This window comes from Cupressus sempervirens, chromosome 9 (assembly GCF_028749045.1).
Source record: "Cupressus sempervirens isolate cs-2001-9-10 chromosome 9, ASM2874904v1, whole genome shotgun sequence".
Taxonomy (NCBI): domain Eukaryota; kingdom Viridiplantae; phylum Streptophyta; class Pinopsida; order Cupressales; family Cupressaceae; genus Cupressus; species Cupressus sempervirens.
Window position 1 is genome coordinate 209,631,404 of NC_143126.1, and position 14,458 is coordinate 209,645,861.

General features: G+C 35.5%; 1 protein-coding gene across 2 annotated transcripts in view; it reads right to left on the minus strand.

Moving 5' to 3' along the window:
* LOC149538234 (Chaperone DnaJ-domain superfamily protein) overlaps positions 1-14,458 on the minus strand; it is a 153,280-nt gene that overhangs the window by 76,028 nt on the left and 62,794 nt on the right. For both annotated transcript variants that reach the window (XM_089799609.1, XM_089799610.1), the window contains exon 2: positions 12,299-13,237. In XM_089799609.1, coding sequence (XP_089655735.1) covers positions 12,299-13,237 — 939 coding nt within the window. The remainder of the gene's footprint in view (positions 1-12,298; positions 13,238-14,458) is intronic.

The window sequence follows — 14,458 nt, forward strand, 5'->3', positions numbered from 1 at the left end:
GTATGTCCGTATCAACAAGACAAGAACCTAAAAGTTAGAAAGTTTATCATGGGACTAAATAACAGGATTAGAGGAGCAGTAGATGTTCTTATTCCTCGAACCATGGAGGAAGCCCCAGAAAAAGTTGTTCGTCAAGAACATAAAGTGTAAAGAGATGATTCTATCCAAGATAATAAAAAGAAAACTAATTGGAACTTAGAGGGAACGAATTCAGGGTCCTACAAAAAGCACTTTACGAACTTCAAACCCAATAAACCAGAACCAAAAGGAAAAAATAATAAGGAAGTCAAAGGCAATTTCAATATGAACGGGAATAGTAAAGGAAACGAGAAGGGACCACCATTAGGATGTTTCAATTGTGGTGGCGATCATTATGCCAACAAATGCCTTGGCAAGCTAAGCACCAATCAAAAACCGCAACCTCCATTACCACTACAACAAAACGATTACCAATAGAGGATTCATGCAGCACTAGACAATCAACAGGCAGTACAGTAGCTGGGTCCAATTGAAACTCTAGGTAAGATTTACGGAAACCCTATTTCCATGTTAATAGATATCAGAGCCACAAAATGTTTTATATCCCCAAAGTTGTTAAGTAGATTTCCAAAAAGGTCTAGTTTTATGGAAAAACCATGGACAATTGAGTATGCAAACCAGTCAAGGGCTAAGGTAGAGCAGTGTCTAAGGGTCGGGTTGACTATCCAAATTTCTCTACAGAATTGAATCTGTATGTAGCACCTCTTGGGTCCTATGATATCATCATAGGGATCAATTGGCTTAGTGAGCACAAGACCAAGATTGATTGTCTCACCAAAACAGTAGAATGTTTGGATGACCAAGGCAATCTTGTAAGCATCGAGAGAGTTTTGCATGAAATCAAACCATGCCAGATATCTACCATGCAGCTCAAGAGATGTAGAAGATAAGGATGTGAGAATTTTACAATTAAGATTGAAGACTTGAGAGAACCTATAGATACTACTTATGGTGATGACTACATCTTTGAGGATGGAGAGATTAGAGAAAAAATGAGGGAATCCTTCGAGGAAAAGTATCCATACCTCAAGAATTTTCAAGATGTGTTTCCAGAAGAACTTCCAAGACTACCCCATCTAGAGTGTTTGATTTTACTATAGACTTGGTACCCTGGGCAAAACCTATATCTCGAGCTCCTTACCAAATGACCACCACAGAATTGATGGAATTACAAATACAGTTACAAGATTTTAGAAGAATTCCACACAGCCGCCTATTTTGGACACCCTGGAGTGACCAAGATGATGGCAGATATAAAAGCATTGTATTTTTGGAAGGAAATGAATAGAGAAATAATGGACTATGTAGCTGGGTGTCTAAAGTGTCAAAGAGTCAAGGTAGAGCATCACTATACAGTTGGCCTCCTACACCCAAACGAGGTACCTGAATGGAAATGGCATATAATCACTATGGATTTCGTACAAGGGTTAGTCATGACTTGGAGCAAACACAACACCATCCTAGTAGTGGTAGACAGATTAACCAAAGTGGCCCACTTCATGCCTGACAACTTGACCAATGGAGCACTAGAAATTGCTCACAAGTTTGTGCAAGAAATTTTCAGACTCCATGGAATTCCTAAAAAGATTATATCTGATAAGGATGCTAAGATAACATCCAGATTTTGGCAAACATTATTCTTGGCCTTAGGACCTAAACTAATATTAGTTTTGCGTATCATCCGAAAACCGATGGCCAAACAAAAAGAGTAAACCAAGTTTTGGAGGACCTTCTAAGTGTCTATTGCATAGTCGACAGTACCAATGGGAGATGTATCTACCCTTAGTAGAAGACCTTCTAAGAATCTATTGCATGGTTGACAGTACCAATGGGAGATTTATCTACCCTTAGTAGAATCTGCTTATAATAACTCCTACCAATCTTCTATTAAGATGACACCCTTTGAGGTTCTATATGGTCATAAATGTAGAACCCTTGTAAGTTGGAACCGTGTTTAAGACAAAATTGTCATTGGGCCAAAAATGTTGAAGATGGAAGAACAATTCAAATCTGTCGAAGACTGAAAGAAGCAAATGATAGACAGAAAAGTTATGCAAATGCAAAAAGAATACCTAGAGAATTCTCAATGGGAGAAAAAGTACTATTAAAAGTAAAACCCCAAAAGAGTACCATTAAGTTTGGAAAGAATGCCAAATTGGCCCCCAAGATATGTGGGACCCTTTGAGGTGTTAGAAGTTGTAAACCTAGTGGCCTACAAAATCACAATACCTCCAGCCCTTGCCAGGATGCATGATGTCTTCCATGTGCCATATCTTAAGAAATATATCACTCATCATGAACATATGATTGATTGGAATCTTTTGCAGGTATGAGACCCAGGGGTGGTGGAAATAGAACCACTCAAAATACTCGAGGTGCGTAAGCTCCACTTACAAAATCGAGACATAACCCAATGCAAGGTCCAGTGGAATCAGTGTGCTAAAGAGAACGCTACATGGGGAGACTATGATGAGATTTCCAGAAATTCCCTTGTCTTTTCTCCAGGACCAGAGCATATACATTTATTTTTCTTGTGATTAAAACATTATGTGATTACATAAGTATTTTTTTTAAATTTTATTTGCGAAAGTTCATTGGGGATGATGAAAACATAAGGGGGAGTGTATGTTACATCCCAAAATTTTGATCTAATTAAAAAAAGTTATAGTCGTTGCAATAATTAGTTAAAAATTTCATTGTCGTGATCATGTGAAAAGGGAAAGTATAGTTAATCGTTTATTTCATGTGAAAATGATTGTTATAATTTTGTATATTAGAAATTGGTTAATTGATTATCATGTTTACTTGTTTATTGATAATGATAGTTCGTCGTTGTTACATTTATCAGTAATATATTCTAGTGTTGATTTAAATGGAGGAACTTGTTATTATTGTGGAAATGTTGCTATGGTGGTTGCAAGAGCAGACGAAGAGAAGAAAGCATTGCTAAACGGGATTCAAGGAATGGAGCACTATCCTAGTCCATTGTCCAATCGTCAAGTATGACCTCTAACTACCTTGATAAGGATTTAGCGACTTCACAATAGAGTACACCGTTGGACAGTCATGAGCTACTTGGTCAAACATTTTTTAAAAAGAAAAAAATCTAAAATGCTTGTTTAAAACTATTACCTCTCTGTTGCTTTGAGACACTAGCAATCTTATCAGCAAGAGTTATTATATATATGTATATATATATATATATGATGTCACCATGATACTCGGATGATATCTATAAATCGTACTTATTAATATATGTATATATGTGTGCATATACAAAGGGAATATAATGCTAGAAATAAACCATATTTTTCTAAATTACACAATATAGATGTATACTTATAACTGAAATTTTAGATATGACAAATGGAATGATGATATCTTACATTTTAAATTTTAAATTTTATATATATATATATATATATATATATATATATATATATATATAATATCTTAAAGAAATAGAACTTATGATAAATTTAAATCATATAATTTCATTTGTTGGGAGACAGCCATCTCCAGTCAATGCCCTCCTTTCAAAACGAACACCTTTATAAAACTGACGATCTTTTAAAAAAATCTGTCATCTTGAAACCGAGTCTGGAGCTACAAGGCTCCATGAATACAAACACATAAGATGGCATTCATTGTGTGGATATAGTAGACCAAGAAAATACTACCAATTGACTCCTCTTCATTCTCCCTTCTCACATTTCTATTAGAGTTAGTTTGGTTCCTAGAAGATGACAGGAATTGGCTTTTTCAAAATCCAGATTTGAAAATTTTGCGTTTGTTTCAAAATTGGCAAAATGGAATTAGAATACCGGACTTCCAATTTTGCCTCAAAAACAGGTTTTCCAACTTCCTACTAGCAAGTAGTAATTGAAAATCAAAACCTAGTTATGTTTTTTAAGGAGGGTAAAAACAATAGATTGGACTACTTTTTGAAATTTACCTTCAACTCCAAGTTTATGCATAAAAATGTGTCTTCACACGCATCTTCCAAGTGAAACAAATGGTTCGAGTAAAATCCCAAAAATCGGAATGAAGATTTGCAAAACCTTGATTTGGCTAAACCAAGGTTTGTCGAAATCCCGGTTTTTTAAATTCCACGAATCAAACAGACCTTTAGATATCGGGTAGTTCAGAGCCACACATTGGTGGCATTTACAGAACCAGAATTACAATAGACATTGACTCTTCAGTTCAGGTTATGTTTTCTTTACATTCTAGGTCTCTTTTACAGCGTTTTAGCTATGTGAATATGTTACGGCTGCATTCAAAAGATCTCTGTCAAGCTTTATAGTTGTCCATCTCTGAGGCTCGATATGCAAAGGGGCCTCATATATTATCTTTTTTTCTAAAAACGAAGTATCTTCTTCAAGAGATTTTTGTAGCAAAATCTGACTATCAAAGCAGGATATGCTAATGTACATGTTAGTTCTCGTTGTATATCAGGTGTTGGAAATCATTCCAAGATCAACATGTGATAAAATCTGAGTATGATGTAATAGTCTCCAAGGACTCGCCCTAGGCTAGTGAAGCCAATGAAAGAGGGTGGAGAGGAGAGGATTCCTGCACAAGAAAAGTAGCAACAAAATCAGAACTTCCATGCATGAACATTTAACTTTTAAGATGGTTATTAAAAGATCCAAGTCAGCTCATGATTGTCCAAAGAGTACTCTATTGTCAAGTCGCGCAGTGGTGATCGGATATTTGAAACCCATCTAAATCCTTGGCCAAGGTTGATTAGAGGCATGCTTGCCTATTATTGAGCAGACATTCTAAACAATGGTATGCTCGGATGCCTAAACTGTAGTGCCCTAGGCCTAACCTGGGGTATGGAGGGTCTTTCTTGTTAAAAGATTGTGTGGGGATTTATAAGGTCCGAGGTTGGGAGGTTAAGCCTATGTCAATGCCTCTCCTCTTTACCAGATGTTGAGGCTTGAACAACACCATCAGTTATTTGAATTTCAGTTAGCTTGGTATGTATTCTGAATCTTTTACTTCCAAGTACATTTATATTACTTAATGTATAGTCGTAGAAAGAGATTGAAATGAATATATTTCTTTTTAGTTATTGTAGAATTCAGTTTAGAAAGTTATTTCAGTTATCATCATATGAAATGGTTTTCATCATTAAAATATAGTTATGATGTATTGTTTCACAACTATCATTCTGTTATAATGTTCAGTTATAAACAAAGTAACCCAAGTGCGTGCACCCGGGTCAAAAACCTTAAGCACCCGATGCGCATACACACCCGGTGCAGGTGAGTCACGCACCCAAGTACCCTCACTGGCCAAAAATGCACGGCCGCACCAGTCGAACACCCGAGTGGTTCGCAAGTGCTCAAGTGCGGGGGTGCTTGTAGGGTGCTTCCAAGGTGCTCGCGAGGTGTGGCTGACTGAATGGCCCAAAAAGTTTTTTTTTTTTTTTTTTTTTAATTCCTTTTCTTTTTTAATTTGTTTTTTATGCATGCTTAGAGAGCACTTGGGATGATTCCATTCTCATTCTTGACATTTTGTTATTTTGTTGATTGTACCCACTTTGATATAGCTACGATACATTATTTCATTTCACTGTTTCATGCTCTACTCGGCTCATTGTCATATTCATATTTGAACAATGGATTTTGAATCTTACATCTTGAACTAAGTTAATTTGTTAAATGGTCATTGGTAATGGTTATGAAGTTTCAAGTTTGAACTTATGGTTTGTGAATCGTATTTCATTTTTCTCTACTCAACTATATTTGGTATATTATATAATATATTGAAGTATCATTTCATAATTAGCATTTTCATTCATATATATTATATATATACTATGCAACCACCTCCCCCCCCCCCCACTCCCCTGCTGCCGCACCCTCACCGCCCCCCTACCATCCCCAAATTGAGGCCATTTTTTTCCCGCACACGAAACTCATCTTGACGTTCCCCCGCACTGCCACACCCCTGCGCCGAGGTAAAATTGGTTATAAACCCTAGAATGTGTACTTAATTCCAGCTTAGTAAAAATGGTATGTTACAGTCTCTTACTAGATGCACTCAAATTTAATAAAAACACTTACAATTGAAGCCTAAAGTCTTATACTCTAAGTGATTACATCCCACTACTATTTATTACAATTTTTCCTCCTGCAAGTTCAAATTGGCTCTGAATGCAAGAGGCAACTCAAAGCCTGCACAATTAAATTCAAATCCCTTTTGATCAAAGCTCAAAAACTCACAATCAATATCCAAAAAATGTCGTCACATAACACCTTAAATCAACACAAACTATGAAAGAAAGTTGCCTCTTTTATTTAAAGCAATTTAAATTTACATCCAAGCACAAAGTCTTCAAGTGCACATATAAATTGGCAGAATTTTCTTGCGTTGCCAAAAGATGATTGTTTACAATGAGCTCCCTCCTTTATTTAGGAAAGTAGGAGAGAGAAAAGTGGAGGAAAAAAAGGAAATCTCCAAGCACCTTGACTTATTCTCTAACTAACTAATTTGACTTAAACAAAGTCATATGCCTAATGCGATTGCAACTTGATTACATGTTACAACTTTGCACGTGATACTATCACATGCAATTACATCTTGATTTACCATCACATGTAATATGTCAATTACAAATTACAAATACATGATGAAAATATTCTAAGTGCCTTACAAAACACATTCAATTACATCAAGCTTTACCGGTCTTCATGTTGCTACAAGAAACTAGATGTTTTAAGATTGTTGTGCTCAGGTTTGGTGGAAGCATCTCAAACTGGAATATGAATATGCATCCTTGATTGTTTCTTGAGTGTTCATTGATCTTTTTTAGCTTGAAAGCACTCTATGCTTGTAATCATTCTTTCACTTCCTTGTAGGCTCCATCATGTGATCATGATTATTTTGTGTCCTCATTTCTTCTTTGCATGCATAAAACTAGCTCTTTAAATGGAGGAAAAACTTTAAAACGGGGTTTTTTTAGGAGCACTGCATATGGCATCGGCTGGAAACTTTTGGGACAGTGAATGGGTGAATGTGGTTAAGCTCAAAATATGTGCTTATATGGTGAAATAACCCAAAAACGGATTCTTGGTGGTCAAAAGCACATGTCAACAAAAAGCTTTAAAGTATGTAAATGAAGGACGAATGAGTAGCAATTGGGCAACAAATGAGAAGCATAGCACACTTTTATAAATGCAATTCATGATATTTTATCCAACAAGCATGTGGGAAATTCTCTCATCCATAGGGCAGCCATATGGAGGATTATGAAATGCATGAAGGTGGGATTTATACATGCATTTGAATGAGTGGAAATAAAGAGTTCCTTTTCCTTAGAATGGGATTTCACCCCCGACTGCATATGCAAGTAATGAGACTTTGCATATGCACCTTAGAGAAGTAAACAGAAGAATAGAAGAAGCAACTTAACATATACAAAGCAAATGCAAATCTGAAAATGGAAATGATGAGACTTGCATACACAACATAACAAATATATACAATAAAAACCTTAAGAAAGATAACAAGGAATCAAACCTTTTTCTCAAGAGGCAAGAGAGGAAGTCTTTTTTAAACACTTGTGAAAAATCTGAAAATGTAATCGAAGAGATTTCTTGGATTTAGAAAGATTGCGAGATGAAGTGTTAAATAGACTTTGAATCTTAACTCAATCCTTTCAAGAGATGAGTCAAAACTCGTAGCTTGCCAAGTGTAGGAAGTTAGAGCCAAAAATTGCATCATTTTGGCAACCGTTTTGACCATGCAATGTGCAACATGCAAAGAATTTGAAAAATGGCATCCAAAGCACATCAAGTGATTTGAAAGACTTGAATGTAAGCTAGGAAAGATTGGAAACACTGTGAAACTTACTTTGATCTAAATACTTGTTGTTTTGATGGTGCAAATTGCTCAAAACTAAGGCATTTTTTAGAAAAAATGTGCCCTAGGTGGGTTGAGAAATGAAGAAAACACTCAACAAACTCCCTTTTTGAGTAGCCCAATATGTTCTTTGGGTGAGTGATTCTAGGAAAAAATGACCTATAGATCATAAAAAACAACCAAGTAATGCTCAAGATATGAGCATTTGAAGGCTGCAAAATCCGTTTTTGGATAAAAACGTCCAAGAAAGTAGGGTTTTGAGAGCCAAAAACATGTGTTTTGTGGCTAAAAATTGTCAATTTTGGGTGTTTGATCAAAAAGTCTAATATTATGAAGCAAAAACACACATTTTGGTGGTCATTTGCATGTTTTAAAACTATGGAATGGCTGGAAAAATTGCCACCATGAGCTTTTGGTTAATAACTTAATGCAAAACGCGCTTTTGGGAAGCATTTACATATTAGAAATACATGTAATTGAGCCCAAAATCACCAGTTTGGCTTCAGTGAGAATTGAAGTCATTAAAAACGTGTTTTTAAGAGCCATTTACATGTTAGGATGGCATGTTAAAATTCGCCACTTTTCCTTGGCTCACTTTTTAGACTCAAAAACATATTTTAAAACGCATCTAATGAGGCCCAAAATCACCACTTTTGATTAGGCTTTGTGGAAATGGATTTTCTTTTATCACATACACATGCAATTGGGTCCAAAATTGCCACCTTTGCCTAAGTTGAGTCAAAACTCACTTTAGACATGCACTTGCATGTTATAAAACATGCACATTGATTTAAAAATAACAATTAAGTGGCAATTTTAAAAATGCATATGTAATAGATTAGAAAAACTCCACTTAAAGGAAAAAAACACTTAAAATGAACTTATGTTTGTAACAACATGTGTAATGAGTTCAAAATCTCCACTTAAATTGATTTAATAAGCCTTAAATATGCAAAAGCATATTAAAAACCCATTATAGACATTAAAACGTGTTATTGCATTTCATAAGTGCACTTTAATGATGTTGGGACTTATAATTTATTAGAAGTGGGTTTTCATATAGTGATTTGCATGTTGATATATGCAATGGATAATAAAAGCTCCACTTGTATACATTTAAAATATCTTATGAATTAAATTTAATATTTAACTATAATTTTCAATAAAGTAACATGAAAAATAGACTTAAAATAGGCTAACTTTATAAAACATTAAAAACTATGGTCAAATCAACTCAGAATGAGTTGAAATTTGAAAATTGATAACAAATTCTACTTTAAATATTAATTATCATTTTATATCATGCATTTACCAATAAAAAGCCCACTTTTATGAGGGTTTTAGATCGAGATATGCAATTGTCATAAAAAACCCCTCTTTTTCCTTTATAACTTGAGCTAGAGAACTCCGATTTCGACCCAAGTTAGCTTGAAATGAGCGGAATTACAAGGGCTATTCACGTAAGGCAAAAACAAGATTAAAAAAATTTTACAACATAAAGAAAAACGAAGAAAAGATGCAAAATTTTTCCAAAAATCGAGTGTTTGAACTTTGTACTCAGAGAAGAAAAAGCTCTTACTAGCAAAAAATTTGGGCTTCAACTCAACGGAAACCTTCGAAATCACGTATAGATAGAGAAACATAGAATACAATTCAGGGATAAAGAATTGTCTTTATGATACTTCATCGATGCATTACAACCAAGATGATGCACTTACAAATCCATAAGAATATTCCGTAGGGTTGCCTCAATTTTGTGAAGTTAAAATTGAGGACAACAGTGTTCACATATTCTAGCTTTGATTCCTTTATGGATACCATTAGTGTTTGTTCTCCCCGAATTCATCCTCGAATTGTTTTTTGGCTTCATATGACTATTTGTTTACCTTGGAACAAGTGCACCTTGCAATTGTTATCCTTCCTATGATCATATATAGCAAGTTCTGAATTCTTCTGATATCTTCCATCCTATGTGGGGTGTGTACTGTGTATTTACCTCCTGTTCATATCCTGATATGTACTCCATTTTCCTAGTATTAAACTCCCTGTTTTTGTCCTATCCGATACTTCCTTCAAGAACTGTGAACTGATCTCCAATGTTCCAGCAACAAAATCTTCCATGAAAAACTCTTTGAAACATCTTTCTGTATTACCTATTCGTGGGTATAAATCTGCACAGATGTGAATTTTATGTGCTCAAAATTATACATCATGGAATAATATAATGTTTTTGTTTCTGCCCCCCTCTCTTTGTATTAGCCTTCCGCATTATTGTAAATCTTATACAGATTACTCCATCAGCTGTCTTCAACTGTATCCTCCATCGTTCATGTGTTGCTTCTGTATATTATTTGCTGTCATAAAATAGCATTAGTGCACATTCCAACTGCTGCCACCAATTTGTGTTTTTGTTCAAACTTGACCATTTGATATAAATATACACACACACACACACATCCAATCTGCATACTCATGATTTCTTTAACATCGATGACAAAATCATCAAGTAGTATTGTTTCTCAAATGGAGGCCCTAATTTGCAAAAATTAGGAATCCATCACTACTCTTAACTGAACACCAAGTGTCAAGCAGAACAACTTTGAAAGGGTTTTGTGACTTTTGTTTGGTGAACTCTTCATACATTTGTAACCTCGTAGTGTAACAATGGCTATTTCTATTCAAGAGTGTATTGTTTCCTCATGTAACCTTGTAGTGTAACATTTGTAATAAACAAAAGCACTACTATAATGCAGTTCATGGATCTTAAAAATTAGTTGTAATCCAAAAAATGTACGAGGTGAACAGATGAGTGTGTTCATGTTTGTGTCCACATTTGTGGTAAACTTGTGTTAAAGCCATGAAAAGTTGATGAGAGGTGCCTTTCAGTTGAATCAAGATTATGAGCCAGAAGAGTAGGCCTTACTTCATTGGAAAGTGTGATGCTATACCATATTCCAATGGAAAAACTATTGTTACTGCTTATAGTTACAAGTTGTTTTAAGTTTTTAACAACTCGTAAAATCTAGGATTGATTAAAACTGTTCAAAAGAAATTTAGGGAGGCTCTTCCAATAAAAATGTGTTCATTCAAATGGTTTGTCACGACTCACAGTGAATACAAAATTATTATTATTTGGCTGATGCTCTAAAAAGTTAATAAACTGTGTCGCAACCTGTGACACTTCCATCAGTTTCAAGAGAAACCCCTCAACGAGCACTCCTCAAAAACAAATCACAGTCGTTTTAGGAACTTTGAAGGAAGAGCCACCTGAAAAATTGCAGCACCAAATTAAGGAATTTGAAGCATTAGTTGAAAGGTTGAGAAGAAAGAAACATCAATAACCAAAGCAGGTCAACCTCACTACTGCAGGGTGAAGAAGAATCAACTAAGATTCAAGTAAAAAAGAGTCTTACAGGCTCGATGACTCTAATGATGGAAAGTATCGTCAATTCTCTCAAACTATATTTGGGATTTTATTGCGTGTTCCAACAAAATAAGCAGCTAACAGAGAAAATTCCAACCACCATTACCCCCATGAGGGAGTTACGGTTACCTAGGATTGTATCTGTCACCAAGGTAACAAACAAGACAATGCAGATAAATAATGCCAAATCTAAACAAAAGGTAGAGGTTGAGATAATGAGTCATGCAAGGTGATCGGTAGGGCTACCTCCCATATCAAGCGTGTGGGAGATGCAAAAAGGGGAAAAAACCATCATCCCTACAGACATGAATTTGGGGATGTCGAGCCCCATTAAGGAAGACAAATTCGCCAAGAACTCTCAAAATTGGATGTCTACACCTGGAGAATGAAAAGACAGGTGGTGATTAACCGAGATCATGACAGCTATTTGGAAGTAATCAGACACTAGTATAACTATTGCTCATACATTAAGCCACAAGCTATTTAAATTTCAATTAACACATACTTGAATCTGCAAAGCATCCCTAATATGTACAAGCTCTACATCATAGAAACTAAATTGCAAACATAACCATCATCCACTAAGAATCACCACTTCTTCAAAATCATTCTACTCTTCGCTAACCACTAAGTATCAAGCAGAACAACTTTGAAAGGGTTTTGTGACTTTTGTTTGGTGAACTCTTCATGGCATACTATGCATAACACATTGCTTTTGATGGATGATGATATTAGCAAGGCAGGCTTTAACCTTTGTTGTTTGACACTTGACAGGTGTGGGAGGGTTCAAGATGTCTATCTGTTATACATGCTGTTTTTTTCACATGCAAAAGTAAACGGAACTCCATGACAAATGGAATCATGTAACCAAAGCATACTAGAAGAAATAAATTGGGATGGTTAGATTTTTTCATTGCAGCATAGTTATAAAAGTAAAATAAAGAAAGGAAAAATACTCACTAAAGGTGTCCTGTGGAGAACTATCATATGAGATTTTTTTCCATCAGCACCATGTATAAAGCATGTACCTTCTGATGAAGTTGTCCCCAGTCCATAAATTGCACCAATTAGAACTTTTGAAGAACCATGACCAGCTGTTTTGGAATTAGAGCCCATGGAATATGACTGTTTTGTATGGGACATAGTTTGATCCACCTCCAAAAAAACAGATATGCAGTCTTGGGAATCCTTGCCTTGATTTGAATCATGAATTTCTGCTGGAGGAACCCTAGTTGCTCTAGCAACAACCTTTCCAAAAAGGTGAATCTCCAAATCTTTATAAGCATCCAATTGATTGATATTAAGAGATTCTTTCTCAACTCGTAGCAGACATGCATCTTTAAGGTGATTTGGAACTTCAGCATTATTCTGTGAGAATACCTGCTCTTCCTTGGTGGAATCTTGTTCCATGGAAGTATATATTGGCAAGGTACATGAAGGAAAACTAGTTGTAGTGGAAGATGGTTCATGTGGCAGATTAAACAATGTATCTGCAAAGCAGACGACTCCAAAAAGGTGACGGCCAGAAACAAGATGTAAAACCTCTGATACTGTAGAATCTGACCTTTCCTCTGCTTCAAAACAGTCTGGCAAAGTATAAGTGGATTCAATTGATGGACCAAAGTATGCTGCTCTAATAGCAGAATGAATCTCTCCTTCAAGGTATTCTCGTAATCCTGACCCTACACCTATCTCAGTTCGTGAGACAATGTCATTGACCGCATGCCTATACCATTTTAGCCATTCTACCACTTCCATGTGCTGCACTCTGGAGAACTTGTCATGTGTCATGTCATGTGTAGACATATTTGGATGATTTTTGAAATTATTTTCATCCATATGCCTTTGGAGTAACAAGTCAGCATCATATTGGGCTCGCTTCTGTGGATCTGAAAGTATCTGCACTCCAATTCCAAGCAGCTCCTAGTATAGTCAGACTGCCCATTTTTTAAGAAAGCTGAATCATCTTTTACTGGTTTCAATGTAAGCTATACTTTGTTCCTAATGGAAAAGTTCTGCATAGAATGGCAGATTCTTCACTTTAAATAACCCCAATAAAATAATTTTAGGATCAATAAAACCCAGATGTAAAAAATAACATTAGAAACTATACAAGCAATACCTCAGCAGTCACATATATAACATAAAACTAAAGGTAGTCTGCATAAAGAGAACTTCAACATATGGTATACCGTATATATAATAAAGACCAAATGGGCATGTGAAGAGATGAAGAAAAGATATGATTTTGAACATAAGTCGATAAAAACTAGTAGCTAAAGTAATCAGCTAAATAAAAAAACAAAAGCCTTGTCACTTGAACACCTATATTCTTTCATAAGCATCCACAATAGGAAAATGTAAAAGAAGCCTCAAGTAATTATCTACAGAAAGCTACACGATACAGCCCTGGATATGCATGCACAACAGATTAATCATAAATGCCCATTGTATTGGTAAGGCTGCAAAGTTCATGATGAGTCCATAAATAATTGATGATCCTTATCTTGAGTGGAATCTAAAACACGTAGACTGAAAATATGCAAGGTCACACTAATCATGGAATGCACAATTGTCAAGTGATTAACAGTTAACCATTTTACCTCTCCTAGCAAGCTGACCTCTGACAGTTCGATGCCATTTAAAACAAGATTAGATGGATTACCAAATGATAGGTATCAGCATGGACAGCCAGTAGACCAAACACTTACTGGATGCCCCTGGGGTTAAAAAATATATATATACATACCCTTCATTTGGCCTACTCACTGAGGGCAGTGTACAAGTTACCTGGTAAATTTTTCATAAATCTTAATACCAAGTAACTTAATTGAGAGTACTTTGGGTAGTAACTGTATAGGTGTCTTTTGCATCAACATTTTGGATCATAACCTATGTCCCACCATCAAGATGACAATAAAATAAGAGAAAACAGCAAACTTCACACAATAAAAAATGGGGAGGTAAATAGTAGGAAAGGAAAGAATGAGAAGCTATACAAGTGACGGAGAAAGAAATAAAAGAAAGCGAGACAGGTTATAAATTAGAACATACCAAAACGTGAACTTAATACACATTCAGAGGGTATAGTTGTTTTGCTGTCTAAAATATGTATAGAAC